The sequence below is a fragment of the Chiloscyllium plagiosum genome, chromosome 14 (assembly GCF_004010195.1).
Source record: "Chiloscyllium plagiosum isolate BGI_BamShark_2017 chromosome 14, ASM401019v2, whole genome shotgun sequence".
NCBI classification, from domain to species: domain Eukaryota; kingdom Metazoa; phylum Chordata; class Chondrichthyes; order Orectolobiformes; family Hemiscylliidae; genus Chiloscyllium; species Chiloscyllium plagiosum.
Window position 1 is genome coordinate 50,773,942 of NC_057723.1, and position 27,612 is coordinate 50,801,553.

The 27,612-nt window shown below is 40.0% G+C and overlaps 1 protein-coding gene across 11 annotated transcripts in view; it reads right to left on the minus strand.

The window, feature by feature from the left end:
• The window catches only part of ergic1 (endoplasmic reticulum-golgi intermediate compartment 1), a 135,860-nt gene that overhangs the window by 22,868 nt on the left and 85,380 nt on the right, over positions 1 to 27,612 (minus strand). For 4 of the 11 annotated variants that reach the window (XR_006313634.1, XR_006313632.1, XR_006313633.1 and 1 more), the window contains exons 8-10: positions 26,714 to 26,814; positions 24,264 to 24,386; positions 9,075 to 9,303 (exon numbers count right to left, since the gene is read on the minus strand). Coding sequence is in view for 4 of the 11 variants with exons in the window: in XM_043703794.1 (XP_043559729.1) it covers positions 9,196 to 9,303; positions 24,264 to 24,386; positions 26,714 to 26,814 (332 nt within the window). In the remaining 7 variants the exon portion in view is untranslated. Of the gene's footprint in view, positions 1 to 5,192; positions 9,304 to 24,263; positions 24,387 to 26,713; positions 26,815 to 27,612 lie in introns of those variants that run through there. The other 7 variants (XR_006313629.1, XM_043703794.1, XR_006313631.1 and 4 more) reach the window with 6 other exon arrangements.

Below are 27,612 nucleotides of genomic sequence, written 5' to 3' on the forward strand. Positions count from 1 at the left end.
GCGCTTCGGCGGGGCAGTGTGGACTTGTTGGGCCGAAGGGCCTGTTTCCACACTGTAAGTAATCTAATCTAATCTAATCTAAGTGCTGCCTGAACACTGCTGATGATCCTTTCCAATACTTAGCACATGATCAAGTGTAGACTAATAGGCTGATAATTGGCCATTATGGATTTATCCTACTTCTTGTGCACAGGACATACTAGGCATTATTCCATATCGTCATGACATATCAGTGTTGGAAATGCACTGGAATAGTTTGGCTAGGAGACCAGCAAATGCAAGAGCATAGCTTCTCTGCACTATTGCAGGAATTTTGATTGGGCCTATAGTCATTGCAGTATCCAGCATCTTCAGTCTGATTTTGTTATCATATTAGCATCAATCAAGTTAATTGAAGGCTTGCACCTGTGATGCAGTGGACCTCAGGAGGATGTGGATGATCCTCTTCTGGCTGAAGAATGTTGCAAATGATTCAGCCTCATCGTCTGCACTGATGTGCTAGGCTCCATTAACATTGAGGGAACAGGAGAATCGACGTTTCGGGCATAAGCCCTTCTTCAGGGCTTATGCCCGAAACGTCGATTCTCCTGTTCCCTGGATGCTGCCTGACCTGCTGCACTTTTCCAGCAACACATTTCCGGCTCTGATCTCCAGCATCTGCAGACCTCACTTTCTCCTCCATTAACATTGAGGATGGAAATATATGTGCAGACTCCAGCTCTTCATAAATGGATTTGGCAGAACTCCAGAGCTCAGATATGACTCATTGGTTATGGGATTGGTTTAAGATCCAACTTGCTTTAATTTACATTTATTTATTTTTTAAAATTCTCTGGCAAATGATAGCACTTGTTATCTGACTTTAATTGCCCTTTAACTGTGTAGCTTGGTAAGCCATTTCAGAGGGCAATTGAGCAGCAACCCCACTGCTGTGGTTCTCAAGTCACATATAGGCCAGACAATGTAAGGATGGCAGATTTCCATCCCTAATAGACATTAATGAACCAAGTTCAAGTTTTACAATTGATGATAGCTGTCATTGTCAGTATATCAGAGACTAGTTTATGTTCTAAAATTATTAATTGAACTTACATTCCACCAGCTGCCATATTGGAATTTAAACCCACAATCCCAGAGCATTAGCCTAACATCCGGAGTTACTAATCTAGTGACTTTACCACGAAGCCACCGTCTTCCCCTAAAGGTAGACCAAGCAGTTGAAATCCTGTGCTGTAATTTCACCAGGCTCATTTGAGGCACTCATGGTGCTGTCCCTGGAAAACTCTGCTGCACTTTTCATTCAATGTGGGTTAGTCACCTGGCTTGGTGGTAATGGTAGAGTAGTAGGTAAACCAGGCCATGAGGTTATAGATTCTGAGTGAATAAATTCCTGCTGCTGCTGATTACCCACAGTGCCTAATGGAGGCCCAGATTGGAGTTGCTCGATCAGTTCAAAATATGTCTCATTTAGCATGGAGGTATTGCCACACAACACAGAGGGCATCTTCTCATGTGAGGACGTGACATAATTTCCACAAATGTTGTGCAGTGGTCAATCTTACTGAATTGAAATAGACACATCTGTACCAGGTCCATTGGTGAGGATGGTGCAAACAGATTTTTACCTCTTGCTGGTTCCCTCACTTCTTCCCACACACTCAGTCTAGCAGTTACATCCTTTAGGACTCGGCTAGCTCAATAGTAGATCTCGGAGTCACTTTTGATGATGGGCATTGAAGTCCCCCACCCAGAGTACATTCTGTGCTCGTGTCATCCTTGTTGCTTCCTCTGTGGTGTTCAACATGGAACAGCTGAGGGAGGTCCATGTTTGAACTAATGCCATGAGACCTCAAGGGCTTTGCAGTTAAATGTTGAGAAATGCAGGAGTAATTAAATATAGCTGTGGCACCACCTCTTGAAATAGTGATGGCTACAGATGCTGGAGATTAGAGTCGAGAGTGTGCTCCTGGAAAAGCACAGCAGGTCAGGCAGCATCCGAGGAGTTGAAGGTGTGATTGGAAGTGATAAGTCAGAGGAATGGGTGGAGCGGATAGGTGGGAGGGAAGGAAGATGGACAGGCAAGACTGGTCAAGGGGATGGTGCCAAGTTGGAGGCTTGGCATTGAGATAAGGTGGGGAGAGGGGAAATGAGGAAACTAGTGAAATCCACATTGAGCTCATGTGGTTGCAGGATCCCAAGGCAAAAAATGAGGCATTCTTCCTCCAGGCATCGGGTAGTAAGGGTTTGGCGATGGAGGAGGCCCATGACCTTGCATGTCCATGGTGTGGGAAGGAGATTGAAAATGTTCAGCCACAGGGCAGTGGAGTTGGTGGGTGCAGGTGGCCCAGAGATGTTCTCTGAAACGATCCACAAGTTGGCGCCTTGTCTCCTCAATGTAGTGGAGACCACATCAGGTGCAATGGATACAGTAGGCACCACTCTGCTGGGTGTGGGTCTTTTCTGCTATTAGGTGATAGGAATATCTCAGACATTGTAAAGAAGGGTCACTGGATTCTCTTTTTTGCAGAAATGCTGCCAGAATTGCTGACTTTCTCCAGTAATTTATGTTATGGTCAGTAAGCCTTAATTCTGCAAGTATGACCAAGTCAGCTGTTGCTTTACTACACCTCATCTCCCGCTTGGGCAGCCTACAGCCCAGAGGACTCAACGTGGAGTTCTCCAGTTTCAAATAACCTCTCGCTGGTACACTTCCCTCCCCACCCCACCCCCCTTCCACTGCTCCTTGCCACCAACCGGATTCATCCCTCTCATTGACCAACTAAGTTGTACCCTCTGCCGATCTTCACCTATCCCCACTTCACCACCCTGCCCCCGCAACTCCCTTGATCTGCAGCTCCTGCTACAACCACCACCCAGTCCTGAAGAAGGGTTACACCCAAAACGTTGACTTCTCCACCTTCTGATACTGCCTGGCTTGCCCATGTTATTTGAGGCCTCCAGCCGGTCTACTTTGAGTTCTAGCATCTGCAGTTTTTTTTATCTCTGACTAGTTTGTGGGAGAACCCTTCCAGTTTTTGGCTCAGGCCCTCAGATGTTGCTATGGTAGACTTTACACAATTGATAAGGATTTGTCTGCTGTTATCATTTCTGGTATCTCGGTCAGTGACAGATGCTATCATTTCGACTTTGTCAGAGTTTGGTATAACTGCTAGGCCATTTCAGGGGGCTATTAAGAATCAACCACATTGCTATGCATCTGGAGTCACATATAGTGTCATGATGCTGTGTGTTTGAGAGATTATTTTGTCCTGGTTACCTTCAAGAGAGAGATTGAATGACGGGTACCCAAGCTGGCAAGACCACTTGAGTAGAAAACTTGGAAGGGCTTGGGTTTTGTTTTTAAAAAAGCAGCCAGAATGAATGAGCCCAGCTCTCTCAGATTAGGATTTCTGGGTTTTGGGTTTTCAGTTGCATCAGAAACTGTTGGGGTCTCTACAGAGTTGGACACTTCAGGGAATGTGTCTTAGCTGGAAATCTCTTTGAATTTTCTCGATGTTTTCTCCTTCTGGATTGGAGAACTGCCTGTGAGAATCTGTGTCTGAATTTGCCCTTTTTGCTAAGATGATATTTGTGGGATGTTACTATATTGGAACAGTTATTTAATAAAATTTACTGTATTTGTTAAGTCATTCTAAATTCCTCTTTCTTTTGTTTATATTTTAACTATAGTGTTTAAATAAATTGTGTTTTGCCTAAAGTTGAGTACTTTGACCAGTTGCATCGCATCTGGAACACGGCAGTTCACATTTGCCTTTAAAATAAGAAAAGGTTATGATGGTAACCTAGACCCTAACATACTTTAAAGGAACTCTGGTCTGCTCCATAACAATAGGACAGACCAAGCAAGCATGATAGATTTCCTTTGGTAAGGCAATTAGTGAACCATTAGGTTTTACAACAATTGACAATGGCTTCATTACCTAATTCCATGTATAACGTCTGCCCTTTTGGGTTTTGAACTCATATCCCTCAAGTACTGGCCTGGACTTCTGGATTACCAGTCCAGTATCATTACCACTACACTACCACCTCCACCTAAATAAATACAACACAGTCTTCAGTAAGCTCTGGCATAGTGTCGCCTAAGGAATCTCTCGGCTGCTTTGTCAGATCTGCGTGTCCCTTAAGCATTTTACTGTGCCTGGTGTTGTGTGGGATTGCTGTGAATAAAGGACAGCCAAGTGGCTGCCTGCTTCATTAAAAATAATGAAGAATACAGAGAGACTCCAGAAAATGAAAGATTGCAAAAGCCTTTATAACATTTCTTGGCTGAAAATGATTATGATAACCAAGCAGTGTGAACAACGTTCAACATAATTAAATAGACCAAGTTTTATTTGCCACATTTCAATTACATACTGAATTATTATACATTTGTAAAATTGGATTACGCAATTTTTGTGTGTTGTATTTGTCATTCTTACCACAGGTAAGTCAGGCAATCACATAGGAATAGCACAGCAGAGAGAGCCTAGTCCTTCAGCTAGGGCTTGTCCTTGCAACACATAACCTGCCCATGTAGAAGTGGCTTACCTTTTGGTTTCTCTGGCTGAAGAAATTTACAACTAAAAATTCAAAGGTGCAGCTTATCTGAAAGCTTACGGCATCTTTGATAGTTGCAGTGAACTAGGAATAAGAAATTTACAGCAATCCTTGCTTAATTGATATTAAATAATTGGCATCGAGATAAACCGGATTTTCTGGTATTGCCGAGGGACTATTACTTCAGATAAAATGCAGAAATAGAATAAATGATACCATCCCAGGAGGAATCCAGCTGTCTAGAGTGTTATCCTGTCAGCTGCTTAACAGAGCATGGGTGGCACAGTGGTCAGCACTGCTGCCTCACAGCGCCAGAGACCCGCCTCAGGCGACTGACTGTGTGGAGTTTGCACGTTCTCCCAGTGTCTGCGTGGGTTTCCTCCGGGTGCTCCGGTTTCCTCCCACAGTCCAAAGATGTGCAGATCAGGTGAATTGGCCATGCTAAATTGCCCGTAGTGTTAGGTAAGGGGTAAATGTAGGGGTATGGGTGGGTTGTGCTCCGACGGGGCGGTGTGGACTTGTTGGGCCGAAGGGCCTATTTCCACACTGTAATCTAATCTAATCTAATTCCCATTGATCTAGAGGAGGCTAACGTTTCCTTCTGACTGGTGTACATCTTGAAGGTTCTGGGAGAAGTTAAAATGCATGAAAATGCTATGTTAAGTACACCAAAAATAATCCAAGTTAAGGCCAAAAAGTTAAGGAAAGTATCTTTGACATTTCGAAAATCCAAAAGAATACCAGGAAGTAAATTAAAATTAGAGATGTACTACCCAATGTGAACATGTCACATGCTGCAAGGACAAATCTCTCCTAAAAAGAACAGTTCTCCCTTAGTTTCTTTTTGCATATTATTGGTCAGATCAACAGTATTGTATATAAAAGACTAATGAAAATACCAGTAGTATGTTTGGCACTTGTTATTATAATTCTGATGATATTAGAGAGAATGAAAAGTAAATCATTCCTTCAGGCTTGATGTAATGCAAAACAAGTATCCCTAATCCAGTCCTTTCCAACTTGTTTCCAACTATGGCGCAACCTCAATGCTCGAAAATTACAATAAGGGGAGGGATGGTGTTAGGAGTTGTTTAATCCACAAAGTTTTTAAGTTTAAACATGCAATTTTCCCATGATGATTTGTAATACACCAGTTAAACCTGAGGAATTAACCAGTTAGACTAAAGAACAATTCAGCACAGGAATGGGCCTTTGGCTCCCTCCCCACCAAGCTTGCGCTGCCACATTCACAACTATTGTTCGCAGTCGGTCAGAACTCTGGACCCAAAATTTTCGCTAGTGACTGCAGTGAGCATCGCACCCCACAGGTTTCAAAAGCCTGCCCTAATACATGATACACTGCAAATAGAGATGATTTGGAAAAATGCCAGGAAAACTAATTCTGATAAAATGGCCTTTGACACTTGAATTCATTCATAGAGGAGGGCGGCCAGATTTTGTGGACACTGCTATAAACGCAATAAATTTTGGAAGTTTCTGGAAACAGAAACAAAAATCTGCAGCGAGACACATTTCTGCCTGACAATGCCTTTAATTTGAAGCCTACATTAACCCCTGTACTAATTTCTGAACAGCCTACATTGCTATATCCACAAGAGTTAAGGATATTGCAACATATTTAAACAGTCAATTAAATAATGCAAATATCAGCAGAATCAAACATAATAAAACTGGTTAAAAACAGTTAGTCTCTTACATGTTCTTCAAGTTCCACAAAATAAAATGCCAAAGTTGCATCCTATAGAATCAGTGGTTGTTTTGTCAAAGTGATAGCCTTGATTGTCAATACTGTAAGTTTGTGCTGGTGTATTCTTCACACCTTTGCGAAGAACTCAATGCAGCAATTGAAGCTGCAGTCATAAAGTGTAGCTAAATCCACACAACTCTTTGGAGTCCCATACTAAAAAGTTGTAAGTGGATTCTATTGCTAATATTTGCACAGGAACATCAATGCTCATGTCCAAGGTTACCATAGCACTTTGAATCCTAGATTTTAACACAATTGTTTTTGGGAATTTGACATTTTAACCAGCAAACAGAAGAATTCTCTCTGGTCTTGGGAGATTAATATCCTAACCTCACTTCTGACTGCAATGATTTATATTTAACAAAACAAGGAGGATCAATATACAAAGTTCTTTTTAAAAAATAGAAGTACACCATCTTCCAAATTACAACCAGTTTGCATACTAATTTGCATAAAGGCAGTACTCAAACATCACAGGTTTTAAACAAATTAACTGTCATAATGCAAAGAAATGCCTGAAACATTTGGGAAGATTGAGGTTCCCTAATTTTGTGCCTTATTCTACTTTTTTCCCCCAATTTAACTATTGATTGAAAGGGGAAATGCAATATTTCAAGTAGTTTTCATTAGATAGGAGATTATATACAATTTTTTCAGCATCACAAGTTCAATGTGGAATTTCTGCAGAATTCAGCCAACATTGGGATGGTGCTTTTTTTGGTTAATTTTCGATCTCCTTCACTGTCACAAATATTGTACATGTCAACTGAAAAGAAAACAGAAATGCATTCATCTCAGTTAAGAACAATGACAAACACAGCACCTTTCAATCCAAATGGATGGAAAATGATGGTAGAAGTTTTAACAAGGTTATTGTCATCATGTGTTGTTTTTAGAAAAGACATTCTGCAAATCATACCATACTTGCTTCACACACATCCATCATTTTATAATTTGACAGGATTACTGCGACAGTGCATGGTTTCAGGAAACTGCTAGCTAGTATGGTAATTGCTGCCATGCAGAATAGACATAAGTGGCACCATTGCAGCAATATTAAAAGAATTTATTTTAAAATGTGGATCTACATCATTTCCAGAATGCAACCAGACAGTTCATGTAGTAACTTTCATATCATAGACAAATATAATATACTTAAAACAAATAAACCTGCCTCAAGTAAGGAACTATGTGAAACATTTTGGAAGGTGAAATTGTTTTCTCGTCCTTTAGAACCGCATTACAATTAAAAGTGAAAAATACAGATTGTTTTAGTAAGCCTACTTTTGACAACAAAAAATGACTGCCGTCCCTTTTTCAGAAAGGCTGGAAACCAAACATGCTCAAAAGGTAAGCGGGGGGAAAAAACATATTGCTGTGTACTTTGGAGAGAATCGGAAACCGCAAAATACTGAACAATTTTTTTTACATGATCCTGCTTTAAATTTTTACTGCACAAATGTTTACTGAATTATATTTGCTTCTTCATAATTCTGGGAGGACCAAATATTGTGTTTTAAATAACTTCATTATAAACTTTAAAAATAATTTAGATGATGGAATCATACTGCTTTTCAAGACATTTGGCACTATGCATTGGAGAAAAATATTTAAATATCACTGTTCATCTATTCCACCAGCAAGGTACAATTTTCAACAGTTTTCTCAAGCGATTTGTTTCAATTTTAGTACATTAGAACTGGTTTTCTATCAGCTAAGTATCTACGGAATTAACAATAACTGAAATAGAAGGTTTACATATCATTATTATAGCTGCACCTTGAAAGTTTGAGTGTCACTGTATTTTCACTAACCATAATGGAGAAAAAATCATTAATTTCTGTTTGATGATTCACTTCAGATAAATACAGCTTTTTTAAACCCATCAAATAATTGCTTAGAGTTATCTAAAATTCCAGCATGGAGGTTATTCGTATCCAAAGAAGTTTGAATACATTAAAGTACAAGTAAATATCTATGAACAAAATGGCATACCAATATAAATATAGATCCTAATTTTTAACTTTAAGCTCTGATTATAGTCCTCAAAAAGCAGTCTCAAAATTTATGTGCAAGTGTTCTTTAAAACAAAACTACCAACATACCCTTCAAAATATGCATGTGTGTTATATATACAGACAGTAAGATAAAACAATGCAAATTAAATTTCTGATCCCTTCTGGAAAATACTGCCAGGGGAGGTGGTGGAAACATATGATAGCACAGTTTGAGAGACATTTAGCCAGGCACATGAACTGGCAGGGAATAGAGGGATACGGACCATGTGCAGGCAGATGGGATTAGTTTAAAATAGCATCATGGTCAGCACAGACATGTCGGGCCAAAGGAAGACACAGACGAAAGATGATACATATAACAAAAAAAGTGATATCCAAATCGATGTGTTAAGTGGTACGTTGAACTTGGTTAAAAGAACTAAACAAATCTAACTTTAATCATGTTGCATAAAAATGTAAAACAAAACAAAAAGGTGTCTCTTCATTGTCCACTTTTCTGTAAGCTTTAAGATCAGGAAAGGCAAATTCTATTTTACTCAACAACTTTCAGCTTTAGATTTTTTTTCAACAATGTTACCAATTTACGTCAGAAAATAATGTAATCTTATTAAAGACAGGCGTGCAGAAGTTATTTTTGTCATTCAAAAATATTTGCAATTTAGATATTCAAACTTCCTGCGCAACAGATTTCACTTCTTAATGACTACAGAATGAAACAGAATTACCCAAAATCTAGCTGTAACTTTGAATGAATCTGGTTGGTAGTCCAGCATAAATAAAAATCTCAATTCATTTTAAATCAATTACTTGCATACTGGACTGGCTCAGTAATTGCATACATTGTTGCTAGTGTATTTTGCCCAGTTGAATCTTCTTCCAGGCTTCAGATGCTGTAAAAATGCAAGAGTCTATGATCCCAGCAACTGTAAATGTTCCTCCAATGATTGCACAAATCTGGGGGTGAAAAATGTTATCGATCAGATTATGCAATTTCAAAATACTAATATTTCTCTGCACAACATTCACAGGCATGATATTTTATAAGGACACATCAAAACTAGCATTTCCCAAAAACAACTGGATGCCAGAGATTAAATGGATTTGTGCATCTTGAACCAAACAATATTACTGAATCAAGAATGTACTCTAATCCAAAACTGCCATATACATCAAGTTAAAGACAAGTGAATATACTCTTTACAAAATGACCTCAGACATCACCTCTCTCCCAAAAGGTAGACTGCTCAAACACCACAGAAACAAGGCTGAATTTGAGAGTGAAGATTAAATAAAACAAGAGACAATACACCTCATGATGAGCCAACAAAACACATTTCCACTGATCACTGTAGCTTGTTACCACTCAAGTGGTGGCCCCTGCCAGACTACAAGTAGTCCCACTTGTCTAAGTCAGAACTTTCAGGGTCATGAAGGTATGGTTACAGGGAGAGTGAAGGGAGATCCAGGAGCAAGGATAACAATGCCAAGCAAGGAAGTAGCATCTGAGAAGCATCAGGATATGCCTGATGTGGAAAGGAGTTAGTAAACCCCCCATTTCTCTCCTGTGGCTCAAGCAAGGTGATCTGCTGGGCCACTCCTCAATCTGCCACATCCCATAACTCCTCTTGTCGAAAAATTGCAGAATGACAAGATAGGGTTTCAATCAAGATAAGGGCATGTGAGTCACCTAAGCCTCACCTATATTCCCTAAAGCTCTTAAAATTACAGACAGATCAGGGGAAGTCGGAAAGCAACAGGAAGACCAGTATAAATTTGAGTATTTTGCCAATACCAATGTCTGCATTCCTGCCAGTGGGTTACAATGAATTATAACATATTTTGTTACAAATCTCCCAACAAAATGTTATAATCTCAACTCATGTTGTACTGGATAAGTCTGATCCCAGATAGAAACCTGGTTTGCTAGACCATATTTTGATGCTTTGGTTTTAACAAAGTTGTTTCTCACTGAAAAAGAAACACTCAATTCTTCAGATTTTGTTTAAACAGTAAAATAGAAGCTTATAAACAAAATAATGATAAAATATAATAAACTAAACTTGTGACACAAATTCAAAGAAAGTACAATCCCATTAAGCCCAAAAATACTGAAACCAGAGATAACTTCCTCCTGGAGCAATTATATATTAAACATAATCAGCTTTAAGTATCTTTTTCAGAGTTTTATTCCATCACTTCTGGTCTAGGTTTGACACTAACTCTTTAATTTAGGTAATCTAGTTTGGAACCTGTTGGATCTTATTGATTATTAGATGCTTGATTGAGGTTGTTAACCTGGGCCCAGAGTGCTAGCTGACCAATACAATAAATAAGGGATTCAGAATCTCCTCACCTCAGGAACTGACACCGAGCTGGCTGGCTACAGCCAGCATCCTGTGTGCATGTAAATAAAGGGTGACTTGGTGATGGGATACTGGCCTCTGTGCAGCTATTTCATCTAGTTTCACATGTCCTTTTCTTCTTAGGAACACATCTTTATCAAAAGGACTTCACAGGACTGCCTAAAAGTACAGCAAGTCTGAAACAAAACCTCTAATCTACGGGTGTTGCCCCCCCCTCCCCCCCCCCCAAACTTAATAAAGAACAAATTCAAGAAATATCTAAGAACCCTTAAGACCTTGTTGGGTCACAAAACAAAGTCCATTAGTACTGTACCAAAAAACTTTAATTCTAAAACAAGGCCTTAAAAAATTATTTTAAAACAAATCATTATGGCTACAGAAATACTTAAGTAATAATTAACTTCAGACAGACAAAATCTACATGTTACTTACTCAAACACCCAAATTACAATAGATAAACCTTTATAAATTTCAGTCTACATCACCATATAGAAAATGACAAAGAATACCATACTCATGAACATCAATTAATCAAATACACTCCTGACCAGTATTTTTCTTTCCCTGAAAATGGTGTGCTATAGCTTAAGAGTGAAGTCTCACTTAACATTGCTTTCATGACCCCGTCTATTTGTAGATTAGGAGAACAGAAAAGTCCAAACTTGATCTCCTACAGCTCTCTGTATTGAAGGACAAACACCACAGGCAATCAAAATTTCTACTGTCTTTTAAAACAAGTATCAGGTAATAGCCATCTGTAAAAAGTGGGAATGTAACCAACTCCTCTAATGCGCAGTGGCATTACTATTGTGAAATCCCCTTCCATTGACAACTTAGTGGTCAACACTAATCAAACTCTTAAATACAGTGGCAACAAGAACCGGTCAGAGGTGAGAAATTCTTAACTTGCCTCCTGAGCCCTCAAACCTGTCCACCATCCACAAAACACAACTCAGGAGTGTGGCTGAATATTCTCTGCTTGCCTGGAAGTCTGCATCTCCAACAACACTCAAGCAGCTTAACACCATCCTGGACACTTGAATCTGCAGCCCATCCACCATCTTGAACATTCATTCTGTCCACCACTGACACATACTGGCAGTATATGTGCCACGTATAAGATGCCATGTCTCTTTTGGCAATGCCCTCCAAACTGTCTAGAAGGACAAGGACAGCAGACAACCATTGGAACACCACCAGCAGCAGGTTCTTCTCCAAGCTACATACCATTTTGACTTGGAATTATGTCACTGTCCTTTCACTCTCATGATCGAAATCCCTTCCCAAAAGCACTGTGGATGCACTTAAACTGCCAATACTACAGTATTTCAAGAAGATTTCCCACCACCACCTCAAGCGCAACAAATGCTAGTCTTGCCAGAAAAGCTCACATTGCATGAAAGAATAACAAAAAATGTCAAAATTACTGACAGAATGAAGAAAGATATTCTGTTATTCATCTTAAACTAACACAAAGCAGTGATGAAAATTGTCAGCAGCACCCCCGTTATAATTCCTTTTCAGTGAACTCAATAGAATATTTAACCTTCACTCTTCCACTTTGTCTCAGACCTGAAATGACTTTTACCAGAAATCGGCTGTATATAAATTTTGGAGTATTTTGTGAAGGCTTCTCTCCATGAGCCAAGCAAATTTCCTCATGCTATTCTCTGCAGCTTGTCTCATGTCTGCATAATATCTCTAAGGTGTCCCACTTACACTATACTTTGCTCAGCAATAGCTGATCCATTCGTTGCTACCGAGACCTCCCAGGATTCCTGGTGCCAGCTGCTATTTTTAAAGTTGGGTGTGTTGCTGGAAAAGCACAGCAGGTCAGGCAGCATCAGAGGAGCAGGAAAATCAACATTTCGGAGCCCTTCATCAGGAATGAGGCTGGGAGCCTCGGGGGTGTGATACAATCTGTCTCCTGCTATTTTTAAAGACCTGAGAACCAGGTCAAGTGTGACCAGCCAAGAGTCACCCTGCACAGTGCACATTGTTGGAGGGGAATGAGAAACAAATGCTTCTGAGAGCAAATTGCAAAGACAACTGCACATTTGTAAATGTATTGTTTTTTTTAAGAACCAACATACAAGTTACTTAACTAGAACCCTCTGGAAGGAAGTGCTACTCTTTCCCCAACACCCAAGATAGTATAACATTTTTCAATTGCACAATGTGGGTGCATCGCATTAAAATCACCTCTTCTCATCAATAGCAAAAACAAAGCAACAAGCATCCAAACTGAAGTCGCACATGCCTCTGCAAACGACAGAGACTACTTGCCTTCCAAGCAGCAAAACATTTGCAGTCACGGAGTCATCAGTGCACCCAGCTCACATCTATTGGGACTGGGTGTCAGTTAAGTACTGTCCAACTTCATGTGCCTGACAATGTTTCGCCGCATCATGCAAGTGGTGATGCTCCTCCTGCTCAATATCCTGATCGTTCTCCTCAGAAGACACCTGTCATTCTCCCTGTCCTTCGGTCCATCACAAAAAACTTCTAAGTGCACAAACTGAGAATCAAGTGAGAATAGTTGACCCTTCACTTCTCCAGCATTTGTGTGCATTCTGCACAAATCCCATTTTTATTTTACTTTGAATAGAAAATAAATCTCATGGTAGCTATTCATGATTAATATGAAAGCCCATCAACAGAATAGGTTGTAATTTGTGCGCAAATTTAATATTCTTCAGTCACGTAATAGTTGTACAGTACTCCCTTAGATTAGATTAGATTACAGTGTGGAAACAGGCCCTTCGGCCCAACAAGTCCACACCGACCCGCCGAAGCGCAACCCACCCATACCCGTACATTTACCTCCTACCTAACACTACGGGCAATTTAGCATGGCCAATTCACCTGACCTGCACATCGCGGGAATTGAACCCAGGTCTCTGGCGCTGTGAGGCAGCAGTGCTAGGCATTGTGCCACCGTGCCGCCCACAATATATTTTTGACAATAACTGCCAAACTAGGATTTTATTCCACACACACACCATTTTGGGGATAAAAATAAAAGGTTACAGCTCAGCAAGGTGATACTAGAATATTAGAGTAGTTATTAAAATGAGCTGCAGAAGACTTTTTTGTACCCACCGAGGCAAATTTAGATTGTTTGAGATTTTTGATTATGCAAGTTCCATATTCAGCAGGACTGGAAATTACATGGATGTGAAAAGTTTGCAGCAGTGCATTGAGCATCACTTATACACTCAACCCAAATCTCTTTTCCATTAAGTTTAATGCAGAACGTAACATGTCACTGAATCTTCGACCACCAGTTTCCTGCCATTCTGAACATGAAAGGGAGGATTTTTGTTTTAGGATTGAGATCCTGGCACAAAGATCGCGGGCAGGTCCCAACCTGTCACCAGTAAGTCCCATCTTTCACTGCTCACATTACAGACACAGAAGAGGACCTGCCTACTGACGGGAAAATTCAATTACTATTGGGGAGAGTCCTTAAGTGTCTTTTAATTGCTTCAATTTTACTACCTGCCTGTGAAAATGACCAGGGTGGGGGCAGCGAAACTGGCCGGCTCAGTTATCATCTGATGAATGTTAATTTAGAACTTGCATTCTCTTAAGTCGCGACTGAAACTTTATTTTTATACAAAATAATTAAATCATGTTCTGCATTAGAATGCAATCCTAAGCGTTCAAGGGATGAACTAATGAAAATGGAAACTGCATTATTTATTACAATGTAATCTATTTGCATTTAAGCCTACTCAGTGATTCATGGTTTTTACACTACGATTAATCTCTATTCTATATCTGACAGAAGTTAGGGTAAGATAACATGGTTCAGATGAATATGCATTATTTTAAAATCATATCAAAGGAGGGGTTTTTCAAAGTATATGAACATTTGCAAGTTTAATTTTTAATAATTTATGAAATTAAATTTGACACCTACTGTAATTGGTGAGCATATATTTACTGCGTAGGTGTAAAAGCTCCCGCTTCATCCCAATGCCTACTCCATAAACAATACACCATCTGCTATCCAGCAGATAATCTCCCTAGAAACAACTCTGGACAGCTTTCAGTGCATTACGATGATTCACAGGTTACCATGGCAACAATGATGCAAATCCTCACGATTAGCACCATCAGCTAAATTTGTCCTATAAGAATGATGTCCTTCGACTTACAGTCTCCAAATCAGAAGTACAGCATTCTATAGAAATCTTAATCATCAATCTATATTGTCGTCTTATTCCATACTTCCACTCTTAAATTTAGACAGAGAGCTGCATCTAATTCAGAATTATAAATGTCCTACAGCTTCACCAGATAAATATCAGAGATCCTGGTCACTTCCTCAAGTATAACCATTCTTATCAAGGGCTTGGATTCTCAGCTTTGGAATCTCTTCCAATCCATAAATACAGTGTTCAGTTTCAATTTACATCAAAAGGTCATCTCTGTCCCTCCTCTGAAAGTTCCAGCATGATAACCGACTGGAACTCTAAGTGGAGAACCAAAAGGACCAGATCAAACACATGATCCATACATTTTTGAAACTGACCTGCTGAAACGACAAGAATGTGACGAGGCAACTCAGAAACATTTGAGCTGAGGTTACTTTGGTAAGTTTTTAAAATGATCTGCAGGTTGGCAATAGACTTATACTGATATAACAGCGACAGCTAATTACAAAGTACTTCCCAAACAACATTTAAGCTCCAAGTTACTGCAAAGTTACTGCTCCAATGAACAGAGATCACTTAAAACACATGTGACATATGCAGGTTGCAAATCCATTTGCTTAGCATCTGCAGTATGATGCTATCCACCACCAACCACTCCAGCACACCTTCTCAGCAATATTAGTAACTCCATCTGGTTTCTCAGTGAGTTTACAGTACAACAATGCAATAATAGTTCATTTGGCCACTTAAGTACAGAAAGTCAAAAAAAAAGGACAAAAGGAATTGCAATTGATAGCTTGAACAATTTCCAAGTCCACGTGGGCGGCACGGTGGCACAGCAGTTAGCACTGCCGCCTCACAGCGCCAGAGACCCGGGTTCAATTCCCGCCTCAGGCGACTCTGTATGGAGTTTGCACGTTCTCCCCATGTCTGCGCGGGTTTCCTCCGGGTGCTCCGGTTTCCTCCCACAGTCCAAAAATGTGCAGGTTAGGTGAATTGGCCAAGGTGTTAGGTGAAGGGATAAGTGTAGGGGAATGGGTCTGGGTGGGCTGCGCTTCAGCGGGTCGGTGTGGACTTGTTGGGCCGAAGGGCCTGTTTCCACACTGTAAGGAATCTAATCTAATCTAATAAATAATTTTAATTAACAGGCTTCTTTTGAAGTACTTTCTAATCCTCCGAAAGCAAGTAACAACCATACAAGGCAACTATAAAATTGAAGATTGGATCACTCATTTTCATTTTCTGAAATTGTTCAATTACATCACAATTAGAAGAAAGCTTGAGCAAAACAGAGGTACGTTACAAAATTATTAAAACTTTTGATCAAACCATAATTCTAGTTTAAAGTCGTTATACATTTGTTGGATGATATGCATAACATACAGATTTGAAGTCAACTCGTAGATATGTCTATACAAAAAACTCAAAGAATGGATCTATTTAACATTGAGCTTAGCAGTATATGCAATGAACAAAAATGAAATCACTGGATTAGAACCTAAAATAACTAGCAGTGTATTCAGAATGGAAGATTTCTGAACACAGTGTTACAATACTCTATTCCAAATGTATAGGCCTCGATGCCACGCCAGTAGTTATGGAAAAAACTGTAAAATTTGCCATCACCATTCCTCTGAAACTGAGATCATGAAAGCACAAAGAGGGATCATGCGGTCCATTGAGCTCCATGTCGAGCAAGCCCATCAGACCAATTCTCCTGCTCTATTGCCATTGCCTTTTAAGCTTGTTTTCCCCAGATGCCCATCTAATTTCCTTCTGATATCAATGATCATTTCTATTTCCACCTCATAAATGAATTTCACTACAATAATACTTGAATAATAAATAATTTATTCCTCACATCCCACCTGCGCCTCCTGCCAAAAACTTTAGATCTGTGGACACCCGGTCCTTCCACCAATAGCTAATAGGAATTGTTTTCTTTGTCTATCTTATCGAAACAGAACATAATTTTGTACACTTTGAATATTTCTCCCCTTGATCTCCTTAGCTCCAGGAAGAACAACCCTAGCTTCCTTCTCTAACTAAACCTTGTACCACTGTAACTAGAATCTGCCATCTCTGAACTCATTCTGAAAAATCTCTTCTGCACGCCATAAGGATCTTACCACGTGGTGACCAGCTCTACACGCACTCTTACAGTTGTGATATAATCAGAATTTTACTTCATTGTTGTTGTATCAACATCTTTACTGCTTCCTTTTATGTCCTCTGCCTGAAAACAGGTCTAACCAATAGTGCCTCAGCCCTCAAGGTAGGGCAGGGAGGAAGGATGGAAAAAAACCCAGTCAGACCACAGAACAAGGCTGTACTGTTGGCACTAATTTGGTTCACACTAGTTAGTCTGGTCTCACCTGAACCAACTGCCCTAGCCACTCAGAAGACAAAAGTTGCTCTGCCAGATGTAGCTTGGAGCTAGAAACACTGCCAATAGAAGGCTCAATTTCTTTCCATCATGTGGCTGACCAGGAAGCTGTCCTGCTTTTACTACCTGCCATGGTGCATTTGAAAGGATTTAAAGTTGATATCCACCTTACTTCACTATGTTAATGAATGCACCTTCCTTGGCTATCAATTTGCAATTTGAGCACAGTGCTTCTGTTCAGAGGCACAGACACCAACCATAGCAACACTATACCACCACAAGACTTTGGTTTGGAAAGGCCAAAATTCCATATTTGATTAGTGACTCTCTAAATACATCTTGTCATCTTCCAAGATCTGTGAACCAAAAGCCCAGATTCCTCTATTATGTCATAACCCTTTTGTACTGAACCATTAATTGTATGAATTAAAGCATCAATCTCTTTCACTAAAAGACATCATCTGACTCTTTTCGTTCTGCTAATCAATCTTTATCCTATTGTAGTAGATTAGCATCATCCTATCGTTTGCCACACCTTACAGCTTAATAATGAGCAAAGTTTGAAACATTTTATAGATCTATTATCCTCAAGTCTGAAAAGCAACAATTTAATTTAACACTCTGCTTTCTGCCCTTAAGCTTTTTTGTCCCCTAAACAGGAGTTCACACTGACCTATCTTTAATAGAGTCATAGAGACTTTCAGCATGGAAATAGACCCTTCAGTCCAGTTCGTCCATGCCGACCTGATATCATGAACTCATCTAGTTCCATTTGCCAGCACTTGGCCCATATCCCTCTAAACCCTTCCTATTCATATATCTGTCCAAATTATTTTTATATATTCTGATTACACCAGACTCCATCAGTTCCTCTGGCAGCTCATTCTGTACACACACCATGCTCTGCATGAAAATGTTGCCCCTTGGATCCCTTTTAAATCTTTCCCCTCTCACCATAAACCTATGCCCTCTAGTTCTGGACTCCCCCCACCCCAGGGAAAAGACTTTATCTATTTATCCTATCCATGCCCCGCATGATTTTATAAACCTCTATAAGGTCACACCTCAGCCTCCAACGCTCCAGGAAAACAGCCCCAGCCTATTCAGCCTCTCCCTGTAGCTCAAATCCTTCAACCCTAGCAACATCCTTGTAAATCTTTTCTGAACCCTTTCAAGTTTCACAATCTCCTTCCAATGGGAGGGAGACCAGAATTGCACACGATATTCCAACCGTGGCCTAACCAATGTCCTGTACAGCTACAATATGACCTCCCAACTCCCGTACTCAATGCTCTGACCATACTAAATATCATCTTCACTGTATTATCTACCACCCACTCTACTTTCAAGGAGTGATGAACCTGCACTCCACGGTCTCTTTGTTCAGCAACACTCCTCAGGACCTTACCATTAAGTGTATAAGTCCTGCTAAGATTTGCTTTTCCAAAAATGCAGCACCTCACATTTATCTAAACTCCATCTGCCACTCCTCAGCTCATTTGCCCATCTGATCAAGATCCCGTTGTGCCCTGAGATAACCTTTTTCACTGTCCACTACACCTCCAATTTTGGAGTCATCTGCAAACTTGCTATCTCTGCATCCTACGTTCACATCCAAATAATTTATATAAATGACAAAAAGCAGTGGACCCAGCACCAATCCTTGTGGTACACCACTGGTCACAGACCTCCAGTCTGAAAAACAATCCACCACCACCCCTCTGTCTTCTGCCTTCAAGCCAATGTATCCAAATGGCTACTTCTCTCTGTCTAACCAGTCTACCATGACAAACCTTGTTGAATGCCTTACTGAAGTCCATGTAGATCACATGGAGGGCTTTTGCCCGAATTTTCCTGCTCTTCGGATGCTGCCTGACCTGCTGTGCTTTTCCAGCACCACTCTAATCTAGACTCCATGTAGATCACGTCCACCGCTCTGACCTCATCAATCCTCTTTGTTACTTTTTCAAATACCTCAATTAATTTTGTGAAACATGATGACCCATGCACTATCCGTAATCAGTCCTTATCTTTCCAAATGCATGTAAATCTTGTCTCTCAGGATTTCCTCCAACAACTTACCCACCACCGATGTCAGGCTCATCGGTGTATAGTTCCCTGGTTTTTCCTTACAATTTTTCCTTAGTAATGACACCATGTTAGCCAACCTCCAGTCTTCCAGTACCTCACCGATGACTATCAATGATACAAATGTCTCAGCAGTGGGCCCAGCAATCACATCCCTAGCTTCCCACAGATTTCTAAGGTACATCTGATCAGGTCCTGGGGTTAATGTAATGAGCCTCAATTTTACTAAGCAGTCTTTAGTGCATTACTTTGTCAAAAACTCTTTAAAAAAGACAACATATTTTGCACTTCCATCATCAACCTTCTCCATTACTTCATCAAAAAAAATACATTACATTCAAACAGTTTGAGTTTACAAATCAGTGCCACTCTGATGAATTAACTCAGACATTTCTCCAAGTACCGACTGATCTTTCCTAATTGTCATTTCTAAATTACTAATGATGTTAAAATTAGCTGGCTAGTCTTTGCTAGGAATTTCCTTACACCTTTTCTTGAAGTAGGGTTTCACATTTGCCACTCTCCGATCCTCTGTAGTAGGGAAGATTGAAAAATTATGGCCAAACCTTTTGTATCACCAGCCCACCTTTCACTTAGCAATCTGGAATCTACATCATTCCGATCAAGCAATTTATCCATTTTCTAAGCATAGCCAGATTTTCCAACATTTCCTGCATCTTAATTTTCATTCTGCCATCTCACCTTCTATCAACGATTTGTCTGCAGCTTCCACTAGTAAACACTGATCAAAGTGTTTATGAAGTACTCTTAAACTACCCTTCAATTTAAGTTTTGCCTTATGCCTCCAGGACAGATAACGTATTATATGCTTGAATAGGCTTTTCCTCTCCCTCTGCTATTTGTTTACTACAGGTCATTCTGCTGTAACGCATGTTTCGTTAACGTGAATTTGATATAATGTGATTGACAAATTGGGGACACTATTTCTCAAGGGCAAACTTTTAAAGTGTGTATCGGTTAGAACACGATTCTGGCCCCATTTGTTTAAGTGGTGCTGCTAACACCTGATTTTCTTATAACACAGAATTGCATGAGAATAGAATTACCATATTATAGCAGAACCAACTGTATTTACATGCCAGATGATGATTTTGGGGTCCTGTTCAATGTTAACTATCTTTTTGTCAGTCTTATTTTCCTCTTCACTTCCCCTCTCAATAGACTGTATTTGGCCTGTTTCTCCTGAGGAATTCACCCAAGATGTATCCCACATTCTTTTATTTTTATTTCATTTGTATCATTTATCTCCATTATCATCCATCAAACCCTGGATTTGGTCTTCCTGCTTATTCCGCTTGTTGACATACCTCGCCTGTACCAGAAAGACTTATTCCTTAAAAACCACCCATTGTTCTATTACCGTTTCCCTGTGGAACTTTGGCTCCATTTTATCCTGGTGAGATCCCTTTCATCCCACTGAAGTTAGTCCTTCACTTTAGAATTTCCACATTAAACTGTTCCTCGCTCTTCACCTATGGACTGTGGGACCCCAACGTTGAGACCAAATGGGAGCTTAATCTGCAGGCCTGTGTGGATCTCATTAATCCACCAAGCAGCGTAATAATAATACACAGCCTGACAGATAAGGTTTACGGTCACTCTAGCCCTTCAGCAGAGAACAGGCAGACTGCCTCGTGACAGGAAATTAGCAGAAGAGCGCCAAGTCTCACAGGATTATTGAGGTGGCATTATCAGCTGAGCTTCACCAATATCAGTTCCTGAGCTCAAGCGTTGCCATTATTTGCTTTTCCTGAGGCCTGTTAATCATTCCTCATTTTCCAGCTGTCACACTTACCACATCTTTGCATCCCACCCCATCTCTGTATTTCTGTTACGACATGGGGTAAATACCCCTGCTTAATTTAAAGCAACAACACAGAAAAGATTTATCCCATGCAGTAATCCGGGAAAATTCGAGAGGCCAAGAACTATTTAAAGTAAAAATTAACAACTTTATTTCTTAAAGTATAACAGAGAATAATTAACTAACAACTATTTACAACTCCTTCCTCTAACCTATCTTTTACCTTCCCCTCTAAAATACTAGTCTGATAAAACCCCCAATTAAGATTTACAAAATAAAACTTCTTATCTAAAAACCAGGCAGCTTTCAGTTTTCTCTTTATTCCTGTCTTCTTTTCTTCTTCTTGGAGATTCTGCTTCATAGATTACTGATCAATAAAGGTACCTTTAAAAGAGCTATTTCTCAGACAGTTTTTACATGCTGGTAGCCCAGCAGTTCTCTTCTCAACTGTTCAATTTTCCCCAGTCTTATACCCCCAAAGCAACAAATTGTGTCATTGGCTTTTAAGATTGTCAATATACCAAATTGAAACTGGATTGGAGTTAGCATAATTTTCGGAGTATACATGAAACTGATTGGCTTAATTCAAACCTGTTTCGTCATTCCCAGGCAACCAGCTAATCGAGTTGTTTGACCAAATGTTACATTATTTTGTTTTCTGAACACTTGGTTCTGTTGGATAGTTGTGTTGCTTTTAGCTCTCTTAAAAGGTACAGTACACCCACATCTTCACAATTTCCCATGGCTAATCCATCTAACCTACATATCTTTGGGCAGTGGGAGGAAACGGAACACCCAGAGGAAACCAATGCAGACACAGAGAGAATTTGTAAACTCCACACAGACAGTCACCCAAGGGTGGAATCAAACCTGAGTCCCTAATACTGTGAACCCTTCATTTCCTTTTCATTGTGTCCCCTTCCCCCATTAGCTGGTCTCATGGTCACAGTATTGATGCATGTTTGAGTGAGAGGCCAGTCAATAACCATCAGCTCAGCAAAGGCTCTGTACTTTAACAAGCAAAGCCATTTTTCATTACTTTGATTGACATCTTTAAGCAGTTATGATAAGTTGTCCTTTCTGTACTCGCTTTTGTCTCAATGTTTATTGGGACATGATTAAGAGGGGTGAAGCGCTGATGTTTGTTATTTTATTGGTCATTGAATTTTTAATGATTTTTCTAATTGACACTTTCAAAAGGTTGTGCAAAAAACAAGTTTCTTATTTAAGAATATTTCTGAACGGGTGTCTTTTTTCCCTCAGCAGTTCACCACTTGCTATTGTTATTACATGGGTCATTAATTATTGACATAGTGCACACCGGATGAATGGGCAAGGATGGGACATGAATTGGCATTGAGCAGACATAGAAGGTGCAAGAGGACATGTGTGTGGCTGAAAGGAGGGTATAAACATTGACATGAAGGCCATGGGAAGTGGTTGGATGGGTCCTAAGTAGCAAGTTTAGAGGGACAATTATTACAAATGGAACAAAGTCCCAGAGAATAGAAGCTGACCACTTAAACAGCCTGCCTCAGCCCTCATTCACCCTTCTGGCCATGGTTGTGTTTCCGAGGATCAGCTGGCTAGATGACATTCCACACATGTATTCCCAGAGCAAAAACTGTATGCACCCAGGTAGGTTAAACCACGGCATGTCTACAAAGCTATTAAATTCCCAATGCTTGCAACTCATCTCAGTAGAAATATTCTAGTCTCAGGTATCAGAAATAATCACTGAAAGATATAGTTATAACTAAGTTAGATGAGAAGTTAGGCCACTTTTTGAATATGGTGTTCAGTTCTGGTCTCCCTCCTATAGGAAAGATGTTGTTAAACTTGCAAGGGTGCAGAAAAGATTTAAAAGGATGTTGCCAGGGTTGGAGGATTTGAGCTATAGGGAGAGGCCGAACAGGCTGGAGCTATTTTCCCTAGAGAATCGGAGGCTCAGGGGTGACATGATGTGGGTTTAGAAAATCATGAGGGGCATAGACAGGGTAAATCAACAAGGTCTTTTCCTCAGGGTGTGGAAGTCCAAAAGCAGACAGCAATAGGTTTAAGGTGAGGGGGAAAATATTTAAAAGGGATCTAAGGAGCAACTTGTTCACATGTGGCAAGAGCATGGAATGAGCAGCCAGAGGAAGTGGTGGAACCTGGTAAAATTACAACATTTAAAGGGCACATGTACATGAACATGAAGGCATTAGAAGATATGGGCCAAATGCTGGCAAATGTGTCTGGATCAATTTTACTATCTGGCCAGCATGGACAAATTGGACCAAAGGGTGTGTTTCTGTGCTGTACAACTCTATGACTCTGAGTAAAATTTTCACTAAACTCAGCATCTACATAAATACTGCAATGATTCTCCTGCAGTGAATACACTTCAAAATTTGAGATAGCATTTTGCTGAATATCAAGTGTATTGTTCAAACTCTTTTGACATGAAATTATTTAGCCTACAGAAAGATTTTTCTTTCATCACTCTCGGCAGGATTTAATTCCAAGACATGTTTATGAAAGGTAAACATTGAATGTACTGCACCAAAACTTCAAATTATTCAAGTATCAAAGTGCAAGATGCCAATTTTACAGAGTCTCTTGCTTGATTCTATTATCCACAATTCACTGTACCCAATGAGAAATCTGAAAATTTAGAATGGCTTTCTATGCAGCTTTGAAAACAAACTGTACTGGGGTAAAAGGATCCCAAAAACAATGAGTCAGTCAGTCATAAAGCTGGAGAAAAATTCATACTAAGAATCTTTGAGACATGGGAAATACCCATCTTTAAGTCCTTAAATGCTGCACTGGAAAACCACAAAAGTCATTAATAATTAACCCACAGAATAACCATTAGCACACCGGAAAAGTTTTAAATATCCATACATAGTTCATTAATTGAAAAGTGCAATTAATCTGATGTCCCCAATCAATAACAAAGTCACTGGAGGAAAAACACACACTATCAGAATGTTGACTTTAAACTTTGCCATAATTGCTTTTATATTATGTTACATACTTTGATTGATACTGTATGTTGTACTAACAAGCATTCATAGCATCATAATTAACAAATGTTTACTCACTGTTGTAATAAACCTGTATAATGGCTGCTGTCGTTCAATATATTTGACAGTGATTGGGCTAAGGTCATATCGGAACCAGATGGCAGGTATAATACGGCCCGTGTGACTATATGCCACATATTCCTGTAATGCACAACGACTAAGCATTAGTCAAATTTTGGCAAAGGCTATTGAAATTCAGTTCAATATTGCTGCATGGTAAAGATTCTCATTTTTATTTCAATTATTAGATATACTAGAAGGGGCAAGGATATTCTTGAACTTATATAGCAATTTATCACTTGTACAAAATTCTCGACGGTGTGTCATATAAAATGAGTTACAAATACTGTAACTCTGCTCCTCTATTTCTCTGCACTTTTGTTGTATCAAAGCAACAGTAACGACAACTCATCCACATCAAGATTAAGCTGACAGATACAGTTCAAGGCAGAGGAAATCAGTTCCACATCCTTGTGCAGTTTATGAGATCATGGAGTTTCTTTCCGCTTGTAGCCAATAGCCCACTTTTAAAATCACTGTGATTAAATCTGCTTCACAGAGATGTCAGTGATTAATCTGCAAAACCAATAAAGTGGTCAAGATTGCTTGTGGCCAGGACTTGCATCTCATATAATTGGACACTACATGTGTTTCACATGTCGGGTATTATGATTACAGGTACCTTTAATCTGTGCTGTGTAAGTGCCTAATTAATGTAATTGCCCTCAAAGGCCTGCACATTGTTCACAAGTTAATGTGCTCAGACGGATTTTAAAAGAACACTTACTCCACCCTCTCCATGTGTGGCAGCAGCCATTTGCCATTCCCATTGCGCACATACAATTCAGATGACAACAGACGGCAACCTGGTTGTTGCAGACGCAGCCTGTTAATCCAGAGGGCCTCAAACTTCACATCTCTTCCTTCCTTACAGTCCCTGTTGACCTCATTAACTCTCAGCTACCACACATCCTCACATCGTTGCCTCCCCACTCCCTTCCATCAAATCATGCCCTTCAGTTCACCATTTGGCTGACACACATGCAGTGTACTTGCAGTATAAGCTGATAGTGTAACACCAAGAGCATGCACTGACATCGCACGGTATAGCAAGATTTCTACTCGCTTGACAACTATGACAAACTGTCTGACTTGGTTTATGCATTAAAAGGCAAGAAAATGCAAAAGTGCTGTGAGCCTGTAAGTTCTGAATAAGGTATCAAAGAAAGACAAGGCAGAGATGCTGTGAGCATCCAAATCAGAGTGAATGCTAAGACAGAAAGCAGAGGCCTGAGATGCTCTGATACTTGAAATAGATCTCTGTCCTGCACACCAAGTGGCCTGGCATAACATTGCAATGTAAGGTTTTGGTGCACTCCAAAGTGACATAATGAAGTGGAGAACTGTATTCCAACTGGTGCCATGGAGATGTGGTGAGGCAGGTGCATATCTGCTGGTTACCTCCATAGACAGGTGAATACAGGCACTCACAGCCCATAGAGCATAACCTGAGATACTGCAGACTGCAGTCTAGGGAGGCGGCCTGGGGAAACAAATGGCAAGCTGGAACATTCAGCTACCTGCTTTGACTCTCTTATGGGGAACTTTTGTCATTCTCTCCATTCATGGGACAATCAGAAACCGTATATAAACAAGGCAAGATTTGCCAATGATGAGACACAAAAGTCTTTCACTGCTAAACAAGATTATCATTTCGCCATTCAAACTTTAGATGGAAAAAGCAAATCAGATTTTAATTTCTTGAAGTCAAGAAATTATTTTTCTTAACTCACAATATTTTCCCAACTAACTCGCTGTTACTCATGTTGCTCAGTGGCTAGAAAAATTCAGTCGTTGTGTCATTGCTTTATGTCTTGCTCACATCAGGATAAGTTGCAAGAAAAGCAATGCAAGGGTAAAGCAACATTATTCTGCATTAGTGGAGAATACTAATTGGTGGGTGAGTAGACTCTAATTGCTAGGTTAGTGTGAAATCGCATGAACAATTTGTAGGCACATGCAGCAACTCTCTTGTGCACAGCACAGTCCTGTCGCATACAAAAATCTGGTTTTGTGGGAGGGTGAAGAGCATTCTCCGATAATGTTACAGAAGCTTAAATGTCAAGCTGAACCTTAGAGAGGATATTAAAGCTAAGATATAATATGTCTTCAAGATCAGACCTCTCACTCTCAGCTCTATTATTCTGGACATAATCCTAGTTAATTACTTTCAAGTCCCAAGATGTACAAATAAACATCACTTTGTATGAAAAACAGACTGGTTATGTAAAATGGAAATTTTAATGAGAAAAGAAAGTAGAATATGGGGGATAGAACAATAATAAAGGATGTAACTTGTTTTGAGAGCCCTCTTGTGAGCAGTATTTATTCTGCATCAATTTTAATTAAAGTTGAATGGGAACACATGCTTCTTTCATAAAATCACAATTATAACTTCGTCACCTTACCTTTTGTGCCACTGTGTACTGATAGGAAAAGCGTTGCTTTTCCTTTAAATCTTCATATACTGTGGGGACGATCTTCAGTACATAGTCATGTGATGCTAGAGCTGTGCAAAATAAATGAAATTCAAACAGTTACATTGCGACATATCAAAGACTTTTCAACTCGAATCCTTGTACAACAGCTTGGCTAGGACTACGTCTAGAGTATGGGGTGAGGTTTTGCTCTCCTTATCAGAGCAAAGATTTTACGGCCACAGAAGGAGTACAACCCAGATTGGGAACCCAGATTGTAGCTTCAGGGTGCAGGGCCTGGAGTGTAGGGAGGTTAGGAACATGGCATCAATTTCCAAGGAGGTGGCTGTAAAACAGGAAAGTGGCTTGAAGTGTGTATACTTCAATGCAAGAAGTATACGAAATAAGGTAGGTGAACTTGCAGCGTGGGTTGGTACCTGGGACTTCGATGTTGTGGCTATTACGGAGACATGGCTAGAACAGGGACAGGATTGGCTGGTGCAGGTTCCAGGATTTAAATGTTTGAGTGGGGAGGGGGGGGGGGGTAAAAGAGGGGGAGGTGTGGCATTGCTTGTCAAAGATAGTATTACAGCGGTGGAAAGGACGATGGATGAGGACTTGCCATCCGAGGTAGTTTGGGCTGAGGTTAGGAATAGGAAAGGAGAAGTCACCGTGCTGGGAATTTTCTATTGGTCTCCGAATAATCCCAGAGGAAAGGATAGCAAACATGGCTCTCGATAGGAGTGAGACAGGCTGGGTAGTTGTCATGGGGGACCTCACCTATCCAAATATTGACTTGGATCATTACAGTACGAGTAATATAGATGGGTCAGTTTTTGTCCAGTGCGTGCAGGAGGGATTCCTGACACAGTATGTAGACAGGCCTACAA